Source organism: Corapipo altera, unplaced genomic scaffold, assembly GCF_003945725.1.
Source record: "Corapipo altera isolate COAL_440 unplaced genomic scaffold, ASM394572v1 274, whole genome shotgun sequence".
NCBI classification, from domain to species: domain Eukaryota; kingdom Metazoa; phylum Chordata; class Aves; order Passeriformes; family Pipridae; genus Corapipo; species Corapipo altera.
Window position 1 is genome coordinate 80878 of NW_020885042.1, and position 23504 is coordinate 104381.

A 23504-nucleotide genomic window follows, 5' to 3' on the forward strand; every position below is an offset into this window, starting at 1 on the left:
CTCGCTGTATTATGTTTTGTGTCTTAATCTTTGTTACTTTGAATCCAAGTTTTAATTCTTGACATACTGAAAAATAAAGGAGAGATGCCTTCTGTTAAGGCCTGGAAAAACCAATTCAGTCATGGCTGAAAAACCAAAGTGCTTGGGGCATGCTGAGCCAGTTTGGGAACTGGTACCTGTAGCATTGGAAAAAAAAAAATCGGGCATTTTTCGGTAACCTTTTTTCTCTGGACTTGTAACTGGCACTTAAACAAGAGTACATACTGGCTTGATTTCAAGGAAGATATTGTTAATTATGTGTTGACAGTGAAACTGCACTTAGTAAAAATCTCTGACACAATAAATCTTTAAATGTAATGATTTGTATTTTAAGCTGATTTTTGTTCCACTTTGAACCGTTCTTGGTAATGTCTTGAAATGAGGTGTTGTAAGACAACTAAGAAAAGGAGAATGCTGTTCACTTAGACATATTTCATTGCTCATTGAGGGCTTTCTAGGGCAAAGTTGACAAATGTCCCAAATGTTTTGATTTCCTCTTGTCCTTAAGATTCTTATGTAACATGTTCTTTCAAGTTTGTTCCTTGTAATTGTAAAAGATGTAACAGAAGTAAACCACGTGTGTACCTTACTCAGGGTGTCATCCAAGAGCAGGTGACTGCATGGAAAGTGGGGCAGGAGATTAATATGTTGAGTGCAATTCCAGCGTTTGGGTGAGAGACTCTGAACCTTGTTAGAGTACAAGTGTCCTTTCCTTACTGTGACACGTCTCGGAGCCAATGAGGAGTGTGTTAGCACTGTTTGCCCAGGGTTCTGACTGCTGAGTTCTGACTTGCTGGATTACAGTGGGATGAAATGTTGATGCTATAAACACAGCATTTTAATGAAAATAAAATTGACTTTATTGAAAAGTGACAGCTCTTATTGCAAGCGTGTTCTACTGTCTTGGCCACAGTTCTGACTCCCAGGTGGTTATTTTTCTGCTTGGTTTTCTTTGCTGTGACATAGGTCTGTTGTATAAATGGTGTATGTGAGCTGTGGCTGAGTAGAGTCACCCAGAGGATCTCTTTGGTTTTGGAGGCTTAAGGGTTCTCTACTGAAAGCAGCAACTACTTCCTGTTGTCTGATGTGAGGTGACAGCAAAAAGCTGAAAATCACATGCTGTTTTTTGACTTAACTTCACACCAAGTGGTGGTACTTGGGCAAAATAAGTGTCACCAGTTATGTTTACGTGTGTCTGGGAATGTGATACAAGGGAGATGCAGGGGTTGGAATTAGAAAACTTTGATCATTGCTGGAGAAGTCCATGGGCTGCTGTGAATTGTGATATATTTTGATATGCTGTGAATTGTGGGATATTCCCTGTGGAACTGAGAGTGCCTTTCAGACTGGCACTGCTGCAAGGATCACCAGAGAAGAAAACCTGGAACTGGATGGACTACAGCTGCTTATCTGTCAGACCTTCTGTACTTACTCTTGTCCACTGGGAATGGAGAACCAGCAACAATGTGTGACCCCAGGCATGCTGCCCAGAGGGCACATGGGGTGTGAAACCACCTGATGTGGTATTTGGGGTCCTCTTGGGCTGGTGGAGAGGGAAGCAGCGTGGAAGCACTTGGTGTGTATCCTGTTAAAAGTGTCCTCACAAGCACTGCATGTAAACTTGCTACATACACTAACTTATGTCTGAATGTTTGTGGAAAATAATGTCTTAGGACTTGAGATGACTGGAAAATTGGCTTGGGAAAGCATTCCAGTGCTCAGTCTGCTAGAAACAAATGTGGCATTGCAAACTTCTTATGAAAAAGAGAGAAGAAAGCACAGATGAATAGCCAGCACTGAGGCACTTAGGCACTTGCCATGTGGAAAACAGATCCTGGTTCTGGAATGCCTGAAACACCGAATGGTGACAATTGTAAAAAATTGTGTCCTGTCGTCAGCATTTTGGAATGGAAGCTTTTGGTTCAAGTGTCCATTAACCAACTTGTGTTCATTTGTTAACATCAAGTTGAGTGTTTCAGAAACTCAGGCAAGACACATTTTAAGCTATTTCTACATGCTGAGAAGGAAATGTCATAAATACAGTACAGTTTGCTGTTGAGTTTTACTAAGTGACCTTTTGCCATCTTAGGTTTTGTTCACACCAATTCTTTGGGGGATGAAACTGGGCTAGATTGCCTTTTGCTTCTCTCAGCTTAATACTGACATCCAAAGAAGTAATACAAGACTTGAGGTAACACTCAATGATGTGGATGGACTGTGTGAAGTGGAGGTGTTGGGAACTTTGCCTGGTATATGTTTGCCAGTGCTGACCTGGAGCTGTCTGACAGGTGTTTGGGCCCTGTGGAGACTCTGCATGAACTGTCTCCTGGCCTGCCTTACTGGGATAAGGCTCTGATTCAGGCCCTCTCATTAACTGTTCTACTGAATGTTTTAAAACTCATTTGGGCTCTAGATGTGGTACTTCTCCATTGAGTCACTTGGCTTTTGTAACCTCCACAGATAACCCCTTCCCAGCCACTGCAGCCTTGTTCACTGTGCAGAGACTGGGGATAAAAGCGAGTTCAGTTCCATAGCAGCTTCCTTCTGACTTCCAGACTTCCTGCACCCAGAGACGCAGTGATGTCTGCAAATGGTGATTTTAGATATCTTGGAATAAGAGGGGCTTTGTGGTGTGATGTGTGTTGTGCCAGCTGTGTGGATCTTGCAGAAAACCAGCTGTCTGTGTGCCTGGCGGCAGTGCCATGGGAATGATCCGGGGCCTTGAAAACAACATGTCCCTGAAAAGACCCTGCTGCAGTAGCTGATGATGAGCATTCACCATATCACAGCAGAAGAGTGATGTTCTGGCATGAAGAAACTCTGGTGATGACTACTGATGTAGTTGTTTCGTGTACTGCTTGGAACAGGGTTTCAGAGCACTGCAAGTGTTGTACCATAGCTGTGGAGCCTTGGGACCACTGTGCAGTCTGGGCCTTGAATCGCAACACAGCTCGCTAGAGCTGAAAAAGAAACTACAGACATCTGAACAGGAGAAACAAGAAGACTTGAGCCACTGTGACAGCACCTAACAGCTCATGCCACCAGGTTGTGTTTGTTTGGCAATTGATGTCCTGGATTATTAAGACACCCAGACCTGCACAGTGATATGGCTGTTGTAGAGTGCTCCAGATTTAGCTAACTCAGCAGTTAAATTCAGTTCAGATCAATATTTGTACTCGCTGAAATGTTACTCTATATCCTCTCCTGGGCTCCAGTTTCAGGTATTGGTACTGCTTGCTGGATACAGGTTCCCTGTATCAAGATAGTCTTTAGACTTCAGCTTTTCCAGAGAACACTTCCCAAGTAACTTGAAATTATCCACCCATCACTAGTATAAATTATACGTGTGGGCTCTGCCAGGAATTTGCTTTTTCTCTGCAAAGAGATTCGGTGGGGAGTTTTTTTGGTTTGGTTTTTTTTCGAACAATCATGCACACATTTCACTCCTTTTATGACACATTTCAACCTTTAGACTAATTATTGAAAAGAAATGTCAGCAGTAGGCGAGGCAGAAGTGTGGTTTTCTCCCATTTTTTGTTTTTCTTGAAAATAAAGGTGGTAAGTAGTGTAAATCCATTACAGTGCTGAGCAGCTGCTGGCCTGGCTCTGGTCAGAGAACTGGTGCAGATTTAGTTGCAGCCCGTGGGTAATCCTTGGGCTGACATGTGGCAAATTGTTCTGAAATGATGGTGGCAGTATGTTCCCAATTCCAAGGAAGCTTAAAGCTCTTATGCCCCACTCCTGAGCCACCCCCGCAATACCCTAAAATGAGGGGCCAGCAGAAGGCATGTAATTATTGCAGTTGTTAGAGGGAATTCATCCTCTTATAATCCTGTGTCTCGAAAAAGAACATCAGAAAATTTCCTTGAAGATTGGGATCTTCTTATATGATTAAAGATGTTCCACCTGGCTCGCATTTGAGCAAAGAACAATTGTTTGCTACAAGCCACAAACCTGATTAGAAGTGTGGTAATCTGAACAGCACATTGCAAACAGATGTTACTGACCAGTGTGCAGCATTTCGGTATAAATATGTATCTGAACAGTGTCTGCAGCAGGGCAGCCTGAGAAGAGGGCATGAAATCAACATGACACAACCCCTCAGTTAGGAAAGCTGTTTGGCCAGAGCATTAAATTGCCATTAAGCAGGAGATTTTCCATTTTGGGGCATTGTTTCTGTGTATAGTGCTCTTTATTTCATTTGCTAACTTCTTTAGCAGTGAGAAAAGGGACAGCTGAAGTGTAGAAAACCAAACTCTTCCTGTCATGATATAAAACCCAATAGTTCTAGAGAGGATATTTTTGTTTCTTTGGTTTGGATTTGACACCAGTTTTCTTCCTGTTCCTGAGGCTAACCTGAAGCCACTGCGGGTGTGAAGGTGCATGCAGAGAGGGTTTGTTCCTGAAGGTTGGCCAGGTAGGACTAGAAGTGTTGAAGACGAGTATCTTGGAGGCAGATGGCTCTGGTTGTTTCCAACACCTCCACACAGACTGAGGAATAAAGCAAGACACTTGCTCTTTCCTGACAGACACCGATGGGGGAGCAGTGAGGTCACCACTCTGGAAATACCCCTCGGAATACACGTGTTTTTTCAACCCCATGTAACAGGAGCAGTTGTTGCTCACGGCACTATCTGATGTGTGCCACTGGCTTTCCTGCTGTCAGCATCTGTGTAGGGTCATACATGGGGTGCTGGTTCTGAAACGTTGCTAATGGTGAACTGTTAGTGCAGGTTGTGAGTTTGTGATCACGGGTGGGTAATTCTCAGGCTGTACAGTACATAGACATTGATTGCTGCTGCTGCCATAAACAGGTCACATCCATAACTGTCAGAAATGATGGATAAGGAGGAATCTCCTGAAAAGCTAGGGATTTGGAAACCCTGTTCAGAAACCACTGATGAGCTCAGAGGCACTCCTTGCCTTGTGCTACGAGGATGTTATATCTGGATAAAGAAGTATTCCTGTAATATTTTCAGTGGCCTCTGAATGGAGACATTTTGGATAGTTTTCTCTTTTGGGGGCACACGCTTACAAAATGGACATGTTGGGCTTCCTTTTCCTGCTGCTGCCTCACTGCTGCCAGCACCAGGGCTGGTGTGTGCTATATCCAGTGTGCAGTGGCTTTGCCCCACTGCCCCCTGTAGAACAAGAGGCTGCAAAAGTGACAAGAACAGATTGCTGTGGGGAAGGTACTGTAAAAATGAATGAGTATGCCAAACTTTCAGTGCTCTTGTTAGCTACTCAAGCACCTCTGTGCCTCTGCCTCTTGTCAGGGAGGAAGGTGCTCAGCGTTTCCTCGGACAGTGGTTCAGAGCTGCAAGTGCACAGAGAAAACACATGACTTTGTACACAGCAAGCATGTGGGCTCTGTCTTTGCTGGGGACCCACATCTCCAACAAGTGGGATTGCTGAATGAGTCATTCCTGCCTTCATCCCAGTTTCTCTAGAGGTGGGAGTTGCTAGACTTGAGTGGAAATCTTAGGCTGCTAATACAGATTGCCAAAAGACTGGGTTGTCTGGATGCCTGACTCCCAAATTCATTAGCAGGAATAACAGTTGAGAATAACAGGTGGGGCTGTGGAGGTGCTGAAGTGGCTGGTGTGCCAGTGCCTGGAGTGTGGGGTGGGAAACTGCTCCAAGTGCTTTGCCAAGTGCTGACAAGTCCTGTTTGCTGTACTGGAGAGGTCTGGTACAGAGAGGCACACGTTGTGTACCTTAAGTTATGTGGTCAGTGAGTCAGTGGCTGTTGGTAGAGGTTGGAGTGGGTTTTATCTTGTCAGTGCCTTTTGCAGTTTGTTGTCCAGGGGTTGTGTGTGGCAGCATTTAACAAATAATAATAGGACTTTGGGGAAACCAGGTATACTAGATAAACTATGGTTCAGTTCTTCCCTTAAAAAGAAATAAACCACTTTATAAATTGTTTTCTGTGTATTAAAATTATATACAAAGGTTCAATTGTTGCTTGGGAGTGTAAACTCCTGGATATTGACATATAGAAAATGTTTGGGGGGGTTTGTTGTGTAGGTGTTGTTAACATCTAACCTAGAAATATTTCCTTTTAAATCTATTTGTGTTTATGCTAACATGAATGTTTCAGTAAATATTGGAAACAGCAGGATTTGGAGGCTGGGGGTTATAGTGCAATGTGAAGGCTGTACCTTTGGGAAATCTCAAGTAAGCAGCAAAATAATCCAGATTCTAATTTAGTGGGTAAAGCAAATATGTAGCATTTAAAATTACAGTAGATAAGAAGCAATCTGACACCATAAGCAAAGAAGAAACAGCTCAAAGCCCTAATCACCTGATGTTTTCAGTCATTCTGGTCATCTTGTTTTTAAATCCATACATAAATTGTATTGCTGCCGAATTTTGATTATTTCAAGTGTAATGGCAAAGGAACCAAGTAGCTGGTGGATGAGGAAATTTGATGTTGATTCCCTTGGAAAAAGGAGAAAATGCTACTGTAAAACACTGTTTTCTGGTCTAAACTAAAGCATAGAAAGAAAAGAATCTGACTTGGCCTGAAAGTTGCATGCTAATTTCTTTGTGGAGGGAAGAATTAGCTGGGATTATTTTGTATATTGCAAGAAGAAGAGTGTTATAGGCTGGGTTCTGGCTGAGGATCTTTATTGTAGAAATAGCTGGTGCCCAGAGGCATCCTCAGCTTTCTCAATCCTGTTAACACGTGGAGTCAGTTAAATTCCAGTATTTGTATAACGAAGCCACAAGTGGAAGGTGCTGGTTTTGGTGGGAGGGTCTGCAGTCCAGTGCAGTGCTGTGGGTAGAGCTCACGAAGAACTGTGTGGCAGGAGCAGCCCCTGTCCCCAGCTGGTGTCACACACTGGAGATGTGAGGAGCTTGTCCCCACAGCCGAGGTGCCTGTGGGGGCCTCCCTGGGCAGGACTGCACACATCTTGGGAGTGGCTCTGTGCCTGCCAAGAGGGGAATTCTCACTGCTCCTTAAAGCAGCGTGGCCCAGGGTGATCTGTGTCTGAGAGAAAAGGGTATCTTAAGAGCAAATGTACCTTCCAGCTGAGACTGCATTGCTTTTCCTCCTACTCCTTCTTTGTGATAGAAATCCAAGGCTCCTGAAAACATCTCTGCCCAGCATGGGGCTCTGACACAGGGACAGACTTGGCCTGCTGAGTGATGAGACCTGTGCCGGGGCACTGGGCAGCGTTTCCTGCTCTGCCTGTTCTTGCCATCTCTTTTCTTTACTGCTGCAAATTTTCTACTGCTCCCAGAATTCCCAAGGCAACCACCCCACAATCGATTCATCAGTGAATTGTTCTTTTAGCTCTAGTTGTCAGTGAATAGTGGGGAGGAAGCTGTCAGAGTAAAATGAATACCTAAATTTCCTTGCTATAGAGAAGCTGAGCTGATGAATCCTATTTAGACACAAAGTGGGAAGCACTGCTCTCAAACTCCAGGGGTAGCAAGAGCTCTTTGTGCCTCATTTGCCACACTGGAAGTTAGAATGGGCTGTCCTCATGACTAGAGCACTAAGCTTGTAAGAGCAGACTTGTCAAAGCAGAAGCACTACCAGAAATAACTGATAAAAAAAAATAAAAATAAAAATTAGTTTTTCCATGCTGTTGGCTCGTGTTTCCCTGGAGAGGAGCAGCTGCACAGTGAGTGTGTTGGAAAAGGTGTCTCGGGAGGTCATTTGTGTCCTTTGGTCCCTCTTCCGTGCCCCAAAAGTACTGGTACTGTATTTCCAGGCACCCTGTGCTCTAGGAGTAAAGCTGGCAACTCTGACTATTGATTCTGTGAGCATTGTTAGAAATATTACATCTGTTTTTAACTCATTCCCCTCAGTAAGTACAGGATATGTGTGTTTACATCAGCTCCTGCCATGTGTGGCTGTGGAGAGTGTGGAGTAAGTGTTGACTTTGGTTTAAGTTCTTTTTTCTTTGCTTTTTTCTTTGGACCTGCAGGTTCCCCTGGAAAACAAGTGGATAACTCAGCCAGCAATCAAGGAAATAACCTAGGAACCCCAACCAAAGCTGGAAAACTGAGCCATGCATTTAGAGATCCCCGGCCAGGGAGGAAAAGTGCAGAGGGACACGTGACAAAAGGTGGTGAGGAGTCAGAGAGTGATTTTGAATCTGACCCTCCCTCTCCCAAGAGCAGCGAGGAAGAAGAAGAACAGGAGGATGAAGAAGTCTTGCAAGGGGAGAACGGAGACTTCAATGATGACAATGATACAGAACCAGAGAATTTAGGCCACCGCCCTCTCCTCATGGACTCTGAGGAAGAGGTGGAGGAAGAGGAGGAAGAGAAGCAGAGCTCTGACTCTGATTCTGACCGTACCAAGCAAAAATCAGTGGAAGGGCTCCTGAGCAGTAGGTTCAGAGACGGTGTGGGCAGCAGTGAAATCCAGGAACCCAGTTCAATGCACACATCCTCAGCTGAGGTGCCAAGCACTGTGATCAACCCTGGCCAAGAAGTCGATGTGTTTGGGGCTGTGCCCTTTTTCACCCTGCAGCCTCACGCAAGAGAGAAGATGGACAAAGATGTTTCTTCTCAGACAGCTTTTCCCAGCCTGGCCCAGGACCAGGACGACTTTGATGTTTTCACAAAAGCCCCCTTCAGCAAAAAGGTGCCCCAGCAAGACGGGCAGGTGTTGGGAACAGAGCCTCTGCTCTCCCCCACGTCTCCACGGAGCGTGGATATCTTTGGCTGCACCCCGTTCCAGCCGTCCCTTCTCCCCAAGTCTGCTGGGAGCAGAGAGGACCTGTTTGGGCTGGTTCCTTTTGAGGAGATCACAGGGAGCCAGCAGCAGCAGAAGGTGAAGCAGCAGCGGAACCTGCAGAAACTGTCTTCCCGGCAGCGGCGCATGAAGCAGGAGGTGTCCAAGAGCAACGGGAAGCGCCACCACGGCACCCCCACCACCACAAAGAAGGGGCTGAAGCCGAGCTACCGCACCCCGGAGCGAGCCCGCCGGCACAAGAAGGCGGGACGCAGGGACTCCCAGAGCAGCAACGAGTTCCTCACCATCTCGGACTCCAAGGAGAACATCAGTGTGGCCTTGACCGACAGCAAGGACCGAACCAACGCTCTGCAGACAGACGAGAGTCTGCTGGATCCCTTCGGAGCGAAGCCCTTCCACCCGCCGGAGCTGCTGCGGCACCCCCAGCACCAGGGCTTTGGGGACAGCCGCGGGGACCTCGGCACGGTCGTCGTGGCGGGCAGGTCGAGGCAGAGCTCCCTGCACGGGGCCGTTCATGGTGGGGACGGGCTCAAAACGGACGACTTTGGTGCGGTGCCCTTCACAGAGCTGGTCGTGCAGAGTGCACAGAGCCAGCAGCAGGCACTGGAGTTAGATCCATTTGGAGCAGCTCCGTTTCCTTCTAAACAGTAAAGGCTTCCAGTGGGTTCCCCCCCATCCTCTCCAAGTCCCTTAATAAAGGTTTAGTGGAGTAATTTATGTGGTTGAAGTGACAGGGACCTTGGTTGTGCAGCTTGTTCAGGTTCAACAGGGCATGGCCCACTTGCACAATGGAATTGTGAATGATGGCTGATTCTGATTGGAGTTTCTGGTGTTCTTTTTTTTTTTTTTTTTTTTTGAAAAATAGAAAAAACAAACTAGGAGGCCCATTTTGTTATGGCAGATGGCTCCTGGAATGGAAAGAGGAATTGGATATGAATCACTGTCACTGACTTGGGGGCTGTGGGACATGCTGTCATTCTGCACTTTGGTGTTGCCTTTCTGTCCCTCTGCAATGTGCAGAGGTGGAGGGGAACAGGCAGAGGGAGCACATGGAAAATGTTTTCTATATGTACAGGGGGGTGATGAACTGCAGTGGTTCTTCGTGCTTCAGGCGCAGCAGACCTAAGAACCAAGACATACTAATATCCAGATTATCTGCTGGAAATAGTCTTTGCTTCCTAGGTGAAAACTACCTTTATTAATCATAAAAGATAAAGCAGCCATGTCCTCAAGGGGCTGTGGCCCAGAATTCCAGAGCACAGCTATGGCTTGGGACCTGGCAGACATCTATGCAGCTGCAGAGATGAAAGGCACATTATTTTTTTGTGTGCCTAAATGGTCAATTTCTTTTTTTACAGTAAGTGCCATTAATGTAAAATAGCAAACTGGAAATTTAGAGTCAAAACTAAAGATACAGAAAATATACTGGTTTGTGAGAAGCCTGAATGTAGGAGAGTGAGCCAGCAGGGACACAGTCAGTGTTTGCAGCACTTGGGAGACTCCTCAGCACACTGGAAGAGGGGCTGGTTTATCCTTGGGCACATATAGAGTGTTTAGTTGACTTGCACAGTTGACTGTGGGGTGACTGTGATTGGATTACAAATTGGGATTTGTGTCTGAAAATACCTTTTCTTTTCCTCTTGGATTTTTATTGCAAAGAAAATGTGTATTCTCTGAAGGCTGTTGTTTTGTACAATAATAGTTTTATGAAATGACTGTAACCTAATTAATGCTCTTGTAAGTTTTGCTTCCCTGCTCCCAGCTGTGTTCCAGCCCAGCAGGAGCTGGTGGCTGCTGGACCAGTGAGCTGCATTCACACCACAGAGCCTTAGGAGCAGGCCCCCTGTTGTGCTGCCTGGGACCTCGGGGGCATGAGGTGGTGGGGAGGCACTGTGAGCACTGCTGAGGACAGGGTTTCATTCCTGTTTTAGAGAAGCTGGTGCTGTGTGTAGGCTCGTGCCGAGCCATGGACACTGTCTGGAGCCAGCGCCCCTCGGGACAGCCCAGTCTGCCTGGGTTCCACGGCCATCCTCAAGGACATGGAAGGAGGTAGTTCCTCGGCAAGTCTCACCTTTATATCCTGCTCCACTGAATGCCAATGAAGAGGTAATGGATGTTCGTACATGGAGGATGGCAGTGTTGGTTGGGTGTCCTTATGTCTCCCCTGTCACAGGAGGTAAAGTGAAATATTCAGGGTTGTGCTTTTTTTTCCCCTAAGCCTCCTGCTGGTTATACAGTGGTCCTGAGATCTGTGAAGGGGGTGTGTGGATCCCTTACAATATTTGCTCAAAACACATTGAAAACAAATCATGTGACTCCTTTTTGGGGTCAGTTTGATCGAGTACTCCCTTGGATGTATGTGAGAGAGCTTCCCCTCACCCTGGTATCTGAAAGAAGCTCATAGCTATCCATACACCATCACTACCTTCATCTTCCTCAGTTTCATTTTCCTCTCAAGCTGCAAGTGGAATATTCCAGCTGAGTGTGGTTCAGTGTGCCCTTTCCAGGCTTAGAAGTTAAGCTCGTAGGAGGTTCTGAGTAGAAATGTTTCAACTCTATTTGCACAGGAGTTTCCTAGACTTTATTATTGCTCTTCTCACCTGTTTGTTTGGTGCCAAAGGCTGTAAGAAGCACACGCCAAGTTTTGTAGCATTTTCTGATACTCAGGTTAACTGTCTTATTCTTTTTTTTTCCTCTGCACGTGCTTATGAGCTGCCTTCCCTGGTTTCCTTCAGAGCTGTCACTCACTTGCCTGAAGAGCTCTTGGAACAGAATGAGATGACAGATGGGGCAGGGGGTAGAAACAAAATGAGACTAAAACAGCAGAGAGTAAAACCATGGTCCTAAATGTGGCTGGTCCTTGCCAAAGCCGTACAGCTGCTGCCTTCCCAGTGGGAAAGCAACAGGAAAGGTTAACTGAGCACGTGGCACTGGGGCTTGGCTCCAGGGCCTGGGAGGAGAGGTGGTGGCTGTTGGACACAGAGGGAGAAGGCTGTGCAGACCTGGTGTGGACAGAAGCGTTCAGGTAAATTAAGAATAGAAGGAAATAGGTTTGGTTTTGATCAGTTTGCCCTGAGACTCCAGGCTGAGGAGTGCTGCAGGTTTTCCTTGTGTGGCGGTTTGGTTGGATTTTGGCAGAGGGTCTGTACATGGTTAAATTGCAGCACAGCAAAGCTGAAGTGAGGTTGAGCACAAACTGAGATGAGGCAAAGGCAAACTGTAAATCCCAGTTTGTCTAAAGCTGGCATAACACCTCAGGTGCACATGAGTTATGGCCTGTGACATTTGCTTCCTAGTGGCCTTAACAAACCTCGTTCTTTGCACTTGAGATATCAAACAGATTTTTGTATAAATGCAATTCCTTTGTTTCTAAAGTTATTTTATCATTTCTTATGACTGAAGAGAGATTAGTGCCCCCCACTAAGCTGCCTTTGTGCAGTATATGTTGTTTATACACAAATAAACCCAAGCTGGGATTTAATTTCAGCCGTGATCCACTATTCAAAGGGGTTGGAATGTGGGACTGTCAGGGAACAGGATATCCTTTGCCTTTTTTGGGGTGTGTGCTCACCGTGGAGCACCCTGTGACCGTACTGAAACACAAGGAAGCCCTTGCTGCAGCAGCCATGTACTGTGCTGCCCAGGAAGGCAATAGTGACAAGGTAAGGGGCTGACACTTCCCTTCTGGCCAAAATTCCCCGTGGATCTTTACAGCTTCTCCTTCAGCATGCTGAAGGACTGAAGCACAGGCCTTCTAGCATCAACTGCTGGGGAGAGTCTGTCCCGGGGTACTAAGAAACCCTTCTTGGTTGTGGTCACTGAAAGGAAAGCCAGGTAGTTGTGCTTGTCTGTGGACTCAAAGGCCTCGAGGTGTGTAGTTAACTGCTCTGGCTGCCCCGTGTGTGTGGGGGCCTGTGAGCACCAGCATTGGAGGAAATACCTTCTAATCACTCTGGGTGTCCCAGTTAGTTAAACCAAGTACTGTGAAAATAAGTTGATGTATTTGCTACTGTGAGAATAAGAGTTTATCTGGAGTTTTTTATCCTATATCGTGTATTTTTATATATGAGAAGTCTATATAAAATATACACATGCTCGCACACATCACGTACCCCTTGGAGGTGCTGTGGTTTGGGTAACCCAGCAGCCACAATCATGTTTGTGACTTGGAGTGAATATGAGGGAAACCTGTGAGGGAAAAACAAGTGCCAAGGGTGGCTGCTGTGCTACTGTTCTGTAGTGCTTATTTTGAAAGGAAATCAAGGAGGTTGTGTGTATGGCTAAAGTTGTGACTGAGGCATCACCTAGTACTAAAGAGCATAAAAACTACTTTAAAATTGCTGGCATTCAGCTTTGAAGTGCACTTTCCTGAAATACACCTCCATTTCTTGTTAGACTTCAAGTTTCTAAAGCTTTTTTGTGTACCACTAAACAGAGAACTTTTAACTTTTTTGTGAGGCTGATGTATGTCAAAATCCTTGGAGTTGTTAAATAAACAAACCTGGTAACAGTGCCTTTGCAGGTCTCCTTGAACTCTGCATTGTGAGGTATTTGTGTTTAGGCTTTGATTTACTCATTATAAGCAGTGCTGTTTCTGCTGAGTGATTTTTGTGGTGTCACTGTCTTTAAAGTGTTTTAAAATACTTGTGTTTGCTGCTCAGTCGTCTTGCTTTGTCCAACTGGTTAAAAATGTGTGGATCACGTGCTATTTTGAATTCCTTATGTTCAGTGTTACTCTTTAAAGCCTTCCTGCAGACAGGCTGTGTGTGGCTCCCAGTGCCACTGCTGTAGACTTGGCTCTGCACTTCTAGACAGAACTTTTATGTGGTTTGACCCCCTTCTAGTCGTAGTTTACTCAAGCAGGTTTTTTGAATGCTACTTGTACTGATTTTACTCAGTTGAGCTGAAATAAGAATGGAAATGGTCAATAAACAGATGAAGCAGCAGCAGGGCTTGGTTAGTAAACAGTAGTGGCAGTAGGTTGTAAACCTGAGTTTATCAGCAGATTTGTCTAGAGATGCTCCCCCAAAATTCCAGAGACAGTCTCCCTGTCTAGTTAACCCCCAAGGCGTGGCACAAGGGCCATGGCTGAGCCACTCACATCTGTTGTTTCGCTCTGTGAGATGCACAAGTCATGTTACTCCAAGGAAACCACCAATGACCTGGACTTTATTTACAGGTTCACTATGTACATAGAAGACCATCATGCAGCTTGATAAATTTTGTCAGGGTAGTAAAAATGCACAGCTTGGCAGTCAGTTTCCTTATCCAGTGAAAACTGATAGAGTAGTTAAGAGTTTCCATAAAAAAAATACATTAGTAAACTCTAAAGTCAGTATGATTTCAGAGCGCAGACACATTCTTCAGATATTATTGTACACATAACACTGGAAATTACTTCTGTACTTGCAGGTTCCTTGTCAGGCTTCAGTAGTAGTAATTAGTGCACTTGAAACTTGCTTGGTTGTCAAGTTAAAAAAAAAAAAAATAAAATCAGTGTTTACCCTGGAAGGCTTAAGGTCCGGGAGCTGAACTGTAAATGCGGAGTCAGTTCTTGCCAATCTTGTTTCTGGGGTTAAAAAAACCAAAACAATAAAAAAGCACCAAAACAGCCCTCTGAGCTGAACAGAAGCATCCCCAGCCAGCACACTGGGAGGAGCTTGTGTCCTGCCTTCTCCATTGCCAAGGAGTTCAAGTGCCTGTCTGTAAGCTCCAGAGGAGTTTGTATCCTGCCTTCTCCATCCCCAGGGATTGTTCAGCTGCCTGTCTGCGAGCTTCCAGTGCTACTCTGTGTGTTCTTGGCACACCCTGACCAGAAAGGCTGAGGAGCAGAGCTCGTTTAGCCCAGGCAGAGGGAGCTTTGGGGGACTCACAGAGACTGCCCACCCCGAGGAGGGCCCCACCCAGAGCCAGCCTGTCCCCTCCGACTATGGGGACAGAGCCACTTGGGATTAGTCCTAATGGCATCATGGTGCATGTGGAGCAGCCTCCAAATGGATAATGCTGACGCTTGGGCAAGTGCAGCAGCAGCAACAGGTACTGCTGCCTGACTGAACTGTCAGCATAGGCACAGCTGCTATATACAAATCACTTAAAAATGTTGCCTCTAGCCCAAAAATCCAAAGGATTTCAATCCTCTTGGAAAGACTGGCACCCCTGGAGGTTAATCATGCTGAGCTACAGCTACCCAATAACTTGTGCATTTCATGGTTCCTGGGTGTGGAGTTTATATGTGATGGTTCCACAGCAGATCCTGAAACTCCAGGAAGCCTTTTCACTGTGGCAGGATTATGGCAGCAAGTCCTTTTGGGTAACAGCGGCTGCGAGTGCAGTGTAACCTTTCATACTTGGAAAAGCCAAAGGTCAGAGATTTGCATCCCCAGCAGGTTCACTACTCAGGCAAGTCCACTGATTGCAAGACAGCAACAAACATGGGCACACAGGCTTAGTGCCTCTCCTGGAATATTTCACAATACTGAAGGGATCCAGAGAAATTTCTTCAAGCAATGGCACTGCCCCTATTGGAGGCAATTTGTAAGATCTGCAGCAAAGATCTAGCTGTGCTGGATGTGATCTTAACTTCCAGAAAAAGAGAAAGAGCTTGTCCAGAAGAGGACACAAATCCACTGAATTCCAGTTTACGTGTTCCTGTACCAATGCTAAAGCACAAGAGCACCTCTCGGGCAAAGGCGGAAGGATGCACAGACCACAGAGCTCTGCTTCAGATGCAGGACTGGGTCCCATGGTTTTACAGGCACACTGTCAGGAGCATCCTCCTAATTATGCACCTGAACAATACCCAAAATCCTGGTGTCCACACCTGTTGGCTCAGCCAGGGGTACTCACTTCTGCTGTTTGTCTTTGCCAGGCAACAAAAAGTTCTACTGAGATCTGCATGCCGAGTTGGACAGCCCAGCTTCCCACTGTCCTGCTCGAGGAACACCTGTCTGGTACTTGACTGCAGAACAGCAAGTGGCTGAGAAGGAAACGTCTCCCAGATCCCAGGCAATGCCGTTGGGTTTATCAGACCTCGTGGCAACGCTCTGTCCCAGCAAGAGGGTAACAATCCAGGAGTCAGGAAAGGAACTGCCTCAGTGCTGCAGTCCATAGCACAGCTTGTTATGTGAAGTCCAGCCCCTCAGAGACAGAAATCCCATTGTTGCCTCTGAAATAGAGCAGGGAAACGAGGTGAATCACTTACTGGGCACGTGAAATCAGCAACTCGTTTGATTTCCACAAAATCCAGGAAAAGGCTACTTAGGGACAAAGACTAATGATGTCTTGAGACTATTAAAATTGTGACACAGACCTAGAAGGGATCTGGCAGGGCTTAGTCCAGCCTGCTCTAGAACTCCTCAAGGACCCAGGAGCTCCACAGAGCCTCATCCAGTGCAGCAGAGTGCCTGGCAGCAGATCCCTGCTTTTTCTTTACAGGAAGCATTGCACCAGTCAGCACCTGCTCTGGGGAAGGGAGCTGTGCTTAAACCCAGGATCATGTCAGCCCGTGGTTGTTAGACTGTCCCACTGCCCGAGGCTGTACCTTTGCTCACAAGTCCACGCTGTACTCAGGGCAGGGCTTGCTGTGTCGGTATTGCATGATGTACACTGTGGACTGGTGCCACCAGTACAGCATCACCACTGCCAGGATGTGCCACACCTGGTGGCTCGAGCCGAGGTAGTTCAGCTGGCCTGTGGGCAACAAGGGCGAGGGGTTAAGCTGTGAAATTCAGCAACAGCGAGTGCAGTGCAGTTAGCAATCAGCCTCCTGCAGAGCTCCTGCACACCCTGCACTTGGGGGGAGGCGGGGCAAGTTCTTTAATGAACTCCATGGAAGTTGTCTGTCTCTTCTCATGCAAACACATGCACCATTTTTCTCTGCATGGGAACATGGTCGGCCTGCTCTCTCCCAGGAAGTTCACCCACAGCAAGGACTGTGACACTGCAGGAAAAAAAAAACCACCCAGAAGAGAATTTCCTACCTGGGAAGTATCTTTCTGGAACTTTGGAAATATAGAAGAGAAAAGCTACAGCAGCGATGAAGTACATGACAACTACCCGCGGAGCAAACTCCTGCAAAAGAAAAGGAAGCTCTCCTATTCTGTTAGAAAGCAAAACCAGAAAAAGAAAGTCCCTGAATATAAAGAAGAAAACAGCATGAAAACCCTGAATCTTCCTTCACTGCCTATGTCAGCTGTGGACAAATCCAACAGAGAAACAAATGCCCAACTCTGAGAAAGCCTGAATGGGAATAAACTTGTTTTATTCTGACCTTTCTGCTTCTACACACAAGGTACTCAGTGTTCCCATCCAGCAGACATGGCACTTGTCAGTGAAAGGCCATCTGCCACCACCCTGGCCCCACACAGAACAGTCGGGGTGACGGAGACTGCCCTGCACATCCCACCTACCCACTGTAACTGTGGCTGCTGCACCCGAGGCCACAGGACTGCTCACACTGCGTGCTGAATAACCAGCAACCCAGGCATCACGTGGGTTTTCCTTAGCAGAAAGTTTTGTTACCTAAGTGGGGCATTTTTGTGAAGAGTGGGAACACAGTGTGTACCACAGGTGTCATCCTGCTATCCCAGGGGAAACAAAGCAGGGAAGACATGGGGAGACAGCTGCTGTGGATCTGATTTTTAGAATGCTGGTGTGAAATGCCTTGTCTGAAGGCCACATGTGGGCACCATTCCCAAATGGTGCTCTGCCACATTCCACAGCAGATCTGGACTGGGCTAAACCATCACCCCAGGGACTGCCCTCCATCCAGGCCAGCCTAAGAACATGCAGTTTCTGCTCACTGTGAAAAGGAAATGTTTCCTTCAGCACCATCAGGTTGCTGAATAATGGCAGTGATTTCAGGGGTTTCATACTGGGGCACACTGCACTGCCTTTAGCTGTACTGGGCCTCTGGTTTCACAGGGTAATTCCAAGTGGAGAAACCTGAACAGGGCAAGAGTTCCATAATGTCACAGTACTATTAGACGAGGATTGTGTAAGAGACAGAGGGCTGAGCAGTCAAATGCTGATTTCTGCTGCCAACCCAGGGAATTGAAGAGGAAGCAAATAATCACCCCATCAGTGTCTCCTGGTTGCCCTGTGGAGCTGTGGAGGTGGCCAACCCTGAGCACTAATGCAGCCTGACAGACTCCTTCCTGCTCCACAGCCACCTCAGCTCCTGGCCTTGGCCCGGTGGAACGAGGGTGTGGTCTGACCCCCTCGGCTGCTCCTCCCCAGGCAGGGACACACCTCCATCCAGCTTCCTTCTCACCATGCAGGTCTAAGGCAGTACAGCAGGCTGAACCTATACAACCTGTCTATCCCGATCACATATCTAAGTGTTTGCATTTGGATCATACTGACCAAAAGAATTCTGTACCTGAAAAGGTTTTAACTCCTGCTGCTTCCCCGTCGCTTCCCCGAGTGTAAGAGGACCCAAGGAAGATGGCAAGTGAAAAGCAAAAGGGAATCTTATTTCATTCTTTTCTCTTACCTGTACAATGGATGCACTAATGCCACCATTGAGCCAAACCCAGTGGATGGTGGGAATGATTCCATAGCCAGACACGGAGCAGAAGATGATGGAGCGCAGCCTGTGCCACTGCTGTGTGAGGTAACTAGGATGGATCTGAGCAAAAAACACTGCCAAGATCATGGCCAGCACAGTGATCAAATACACCTGGCGCCAGTACTGAGGGAAAGAGAAACAAAGGCAAGTCTGTGGGTTTCTTATCCTGTGTAAGAGTCAACTCTGGGCAGGAAGTTTCAATGACAGATCACAGTGGTAGATCAAATCTGTCCCTGCTGCAAGCACCATGGTGGGTGTGAGTGCAGGGACGTGTAGTGGTCAGCTGGCAGTGAGGGGAAGGGACTGTATTGCTCGGGGCACCTACAACACATCCTTTATTCCAAGCAGTGCCTGCACCCAAACACTGTCAATGCACCTCTGCCTCAGCAGCCCAGTTCAGCTCCCTGACAGTGTATACATGGCAGGCCTTGGAAGGAAACTCATTTCACTCCTCTATTAGATGGAGAGAAAACAAGTTTGTTTCTACCTCCTGGCAGCTACCTCATGGGTAGTGCTGTTTGAAGTGCCTGTGGTGGGACACATCCCACGATCAGCCTCAGGCACTGGACACAGGTAGGACCTGTAAAGTTGCCCTGCTTTCAGAGAAATTCATTTTCTTGAGGCTTTGTGCAGTTGACAGCTGGAAAGGAAAACCTGCATTTGCCTGTCCCTTCAGCCAGCACAGTTCTGCTGGGGCCAGAAGGACATGTTTCAGTTCCTGCCCCTCTCTCCCCACTCCTGTTCTGCTTGGACACCTGCCACAAACCCCCTTCCTGCAGCACGAAAGCAACAACAGGACCACAAGAACTAAGCACTGCATGGACAATGCTCCCGACTCACGTTACTGCAGTAGAAGGCATAGAACACGCCTGACACGTAGCAGCCCAGGATCCCGATGGAAATTCCTGCGTAATCCAGTGCCATCCATCGCCGGCTGGTCTTCTCCGAGCGGTGACAGCAGAACAGGTGATATCCTACTGAGCAAAGCATACAGACCTACACAGAGGTTCAAACGAGGATGATTAATTCCTTAAAAACCAACAGGGAGCACACAAGCTTCAGCCCTGCAGCTCGAGCTGGCCGCTGGGCCCCGGCACATTGTGCGGGTGTTTGCTCCTAGGCTGGCATCAAATTCTTTCCTCAAGAAACGTTTGTTCCTCCGTGACCCTCAGCAGGAGCAGGGAGGAGCACAAGAGCAGTGCTTTTCTAGCCAGCGAGGGAGTTTTCCCCATTTCTGGCTGTACCCAGGCATCCTGTACTGGCAGAGAACACGTAGTGCCCTTCAGCTCTGTGCTCTTGCAGGGCCTCAGCAGCCACATGTGACACACCTGAAGTCTGCTGTGGGAACAGACATATCTGACGTAGAAGCTCATGCTCACACCATCTCAGAAGTCAGAACACCAGCCCTCCTGCCCTGCCTGACCATCAGGCCATGGCTGATGCCCGTGTCCCGGTGGGAGGCCCTTTCCAGCAGCACCTGATGCTGTCTGGGAGCCACGTCAGACACCGCTCAAGCTGCTGGAGCTCTGAGACACAGCCCTGACATTGCCCTTGTTTTTCCACAAGCTCTCTCCTGTGCCAGCTGTGTTCAGTCCTCCCCAGTTTATCGCAAGGAGATGCGACCGACCCACCGAGACTTGTCCCTTGCAGAGCAGTGCGGTTCAAAGGGGGCTGTGCCCGCACGGTGCGAGGGGCTTTAACCCCCCCAGGCGCTCCCGGCCCGCGCCTACCTGGAAGCAGAAGAGGCAGACGGAGCAGATGACGAAGTCTTCGCGGGAGGCGCCGGCGGCGGGCAGCACGGCCGTCAAGTCGTAGATTCCCAGCGTGAAGAAAAGCAGGAAGCCGAGCAGGTGGCTCCAGATGTTGACGGTCTCGTTGGAGAGGATGAAGAGGCTGCGAGGAGACACAACGCGGGACAGGCGGTGAGCGGGGCCCGGGGGACCGGGGGGGCGCGGGGCGCGCTCACCTCTTGATGCAGAGGCGGGAGGGCAGGTAAGCGCGGTATCCGTCGGTGATGTAGGGGTTGTCCTTCAGGAACACCGGGATCTGCTCGTACGTGTACAGCCGGATGCCGCGGGGCACCAGCACCGGCCAGTACTGGTAGCTGCCCAGCTCGATGTAGTGCGCGCTGCGCAGCAGCTTCTGGTGCATCCTGCCCGCCGCCGCATCGGCCCGTCCCGCGCCCCCCTCACGGGCCAGGGACCGGGACCGGGGTCAGGATCGGCCGTGATGGCGTCACCGCGCGGCGCCGAACGATGGCGTCACCGCGCCGCTCCTCCTGGCGCCGCGCCACAGCGGCCGCGAGGGGGCGCCCGAGACCCGCCGGCGCTATCCGGGGCCCCTCAGACCCCCGGGATCCTCCGGGACCCCTCAGACCCCCGGGATCCTCCGGGATCCGGGACCCCTCGGACCCCTCAGACCCCCGGGATCCTCCGGGATCCGGGATCCCCCAGCCCCCCGGAATGTCGGAGCTGTGCCTTTGAGCCAGCCAGCCGTTCCCCTCAGGCTCGAGGCTGCAAACCTTTGTGAGGAGAGGCCGGGAACGCACCCGTCAGGTGAAACGATGCTGAGGGTTGTCGTTCCCAGCGGGAGTTGCACTGGAACCGTACAAGAGCAAGCTGAAGTTAATTGTGATCATGATTATTGCCTTTTGGGGGTTTTCCCTGTGTACCCCATGAGGTACCAAAAAAGTTTTAGTCATGAGGACAACTCATCCAAGCGGATTGCATTGCCTCAGTAAGAACAGTTGGGGGTTATTTACCAGTTCCTTTTAGTATTTTTTTTCCTAATTTATAAAAATGAAGGGGTAGGGGGAAAGAAGTAATTCCCTAGGTGTACTGTGGCTCTTGTTTTCGAAGTTGCAAACAAGTGTGCCCCACAGGGTAACTGTGGTTCACCTGCCCCTCCCCACAGGTCCTGTGCCGTGCAGAACTCTGCCAAGGTTTTTTGTCTCGTTAAACCAAGTGGTGTGACGAGTGTGAAGGATTTTCCCGTGGCAGAGGTGTGTAATGTGAAGTAAAAGGTAAGAATGATGGGGTTTTAATATCAGTAGTGACAGGAATTGGTCCTGTTTTGGCTAACCTAGTGTACTTGGCAGTTAAAATCCCTGAACCAGAGTAGTGGGGCCAAGCTAACAGTAATGATCCCTGTATGGTGACCATCTTTGTCCTAAAAGGTGTCCCACTGGCTTTTCTCTGTGCAATGCTTGCTTAGAGAATGAGAGAGATGATAGATGTTTCTGCAGAGAGATGTTTTTGCAGGAGTAAGAATACAGTTGCCACGTTAATTTGGTAACCTCTCACTGCTGGGGAAAAACCGAGTGCATTCCTGCCAGCTCCTGCTGACACACTGAGAGACTCCTTGTTCGCTCCAGCGGTAACTCACTTTCCTCAAGCCAAATGGTGCGCACAAAGTTGCTACCAAGTTAAAAATCTTAATTAGTCTTAATTGTCCCTTGACTCATTAGCTCTCTGAGAACACTACACCTGGAAAGAGCACTTTGTTTCTGGGCCTCCTGCAATTTAAATCAATTCCCAAGCGCTTCAAAGGGTTCAGTCAGAAGCAATCAGAGCTGACAGCACTTTTTTTTTTCTAAAAGAAGCTGTAATTGGCTGTTAAGTTAAAGCTTTGAAGCTTTGATGGGAGAAGTGTTATAGGTCAAATTAATAGAGAAAATTGAGAAACAATTAGGGCAGCTTTAAATGAATTACTTCCACTATTTATTTTGAGCTTATTGAACAATTGCGTTGTATGTGTATGGGATTGAAATTAGCCATCTGTGCGAGATAGCTTTGACCTAAATTGACCTCTGGGGTAAGTAAGTAGCTTGCCCTAATTCCTACACCAGATCCCGAATTTTACTGGCAGATAAGATTAATTGGGAGTAAAGATGAACGTTCCATACTTTTCTGTTGGGGCTGAAGTGATCTGTGCAGGCAGAGGTAGGGAAGGCTTTCGGAGGGGGGGGTGGTGAGGAGGTCACACGTGAGCAGAACTGTCTGTTAGCCCTACCTGCCTGCTGAGGGACTCATTTAGGGCAGGTAGCTCGGGGGCAGCTGCAGGTTGGGGATGGGGGAGTGGCTGCAGCCCCCGGCGAGGAGCTGTGACCTGCCCTTTTACCTCGGCAGTGCTCGGGGCCCTGCGGCGTCGGGGCGGGTGACCGGCTGCGCCGAGACACAAGAGCCGATGACTCAGCAGGAAGCTCCCAGACTCCGGGGGCACAGATTGGGAGGGGATGAACGTCCGGGGAATCCTTTGTAGGGGGCCCTGCCCCAGGCACCAGCTCGAGCTGCTACGATGTGTCTGCAGCACGTTTAAATTACACAAGGAACAAGAGGTGTGGGACTCTGCCACGGGAAACCTGGAGTCGAGTTGGTAAGGAAACCTGGTCTGATTGTGTGAGATCCGACAGCATCTGTTTGTGCGCTGCTCTGGTTTTTCAGGGAACAACCAGGGGAAGAATAATGATCCAAACCAAATATCTCATATGCTCTTTGCGGAACGTGAGCAAAACCCGAAGCGATTCAGTTTTAAAACTGAAAGGGTGGAAATATCCTCGGTGCTGATTTTTGAGACATTGAAAGTGGTTTTCCCGCCTCTCCTTTCCCTGTACTGCAGCGGGTCGGGAGGGGGTGAGGGCAGAGCTGGGTGACGGGAGGACCCGAGGCAGGCGGTTCAGGGCACGGCGCTCCCTGCCAGCATCCTCACGGTTCATCCCCAGCTTTCCCTCCAGGTGTCAGCCTGGCTCCGCGCTACCGCCACTCCTGCCGCCGCACCTGGACCTGCCTCCTGGCAGCCTCGGGCTGCCTTTTCATCCTCATCCTCATTCCACAGAACTTGGGGGCGCACCCGGCGGAGCCTGGGCCTTGCAGACGCCTACCAGTGCACATCGGGGCGATGCTGGTGTCCCTCAAGTTGCTGTGCCTCCGTGTTTGATCATCTTCTGAAGTGCCCGGCAAAACGCCTCCTCCTGAGTTTTGTTTGGGGGCTTTTCGTGGGCTTGTTACAAGTAAAGAAATGGGAGGTGCCCTGGGACTCCTTTTACCACTGTTGGAATGTGCTCGTGTGGAGAACTTCGCTTGTTTAGAGTTTTCCGTAAAAGGCAGACTGGTGTCCAGGGATGAAACACGTTATCAGCCTGCCTTGGTAGGGAAAATGCATTTGGGAATGTTGGTGGAAGAC

At 48.4% G+C, this 23504-nt stretch overlaps 2 protein-coding genes across 4 annotated transcripts in view; one reads left to right on the forward strand and one right to left on the reverse strand.

Moving 5' to 3' along the window:
• The window catches only part of BMP2K (BMP2 inducible kinase), a 47129-nt gene extending 33714 nt beyond the window's left edge, over positions 1-13415 (forward strand). For all 3 annotated transcript variants that reach the window (XM_027668539.1, XM_027668541.1, XM_027668540.1), the window contains one exon: positions 7980-13415. In XM_027668539.1, the coding sequence (XP_027524340.1) occupies positions 7980-9406 (1427 nt within the window). In that variant the 3' untranslated portion in view covers positions 9407-13415. The remainder of the gene's footprint in view (positions 1-7979) is intronic.
• A 487-nt stretch (positions 13416-13902) lies between these two features.
• Positions 13903-20555, reverse strand: PAQR3 (progestin and adipoQ receptor family member 3). The gene is made up of 7 exons (XM_027668549.1): positions 20290-20555; positions 20054-20216; positions 19164-19319; positions 18249-18446; positions 16735-16825; positions 16296-16444; positions 13903-15920 (listed from the first exon to the last, which is right to left on the reverse strand). Exons 1-6 carry the CDS (start codon positions 20472-20474, stop codon positions 16302-16304), a joined length of 936 nt encoding a protein of 311 aa, XP_027524350.1. The 5' UTR covers positions 20475-20555; the 3' UTR covers positions 13903-15920; positions 16296-16301.
• Positions 20556-23504: the final 2949 nt, after the last annotated feature.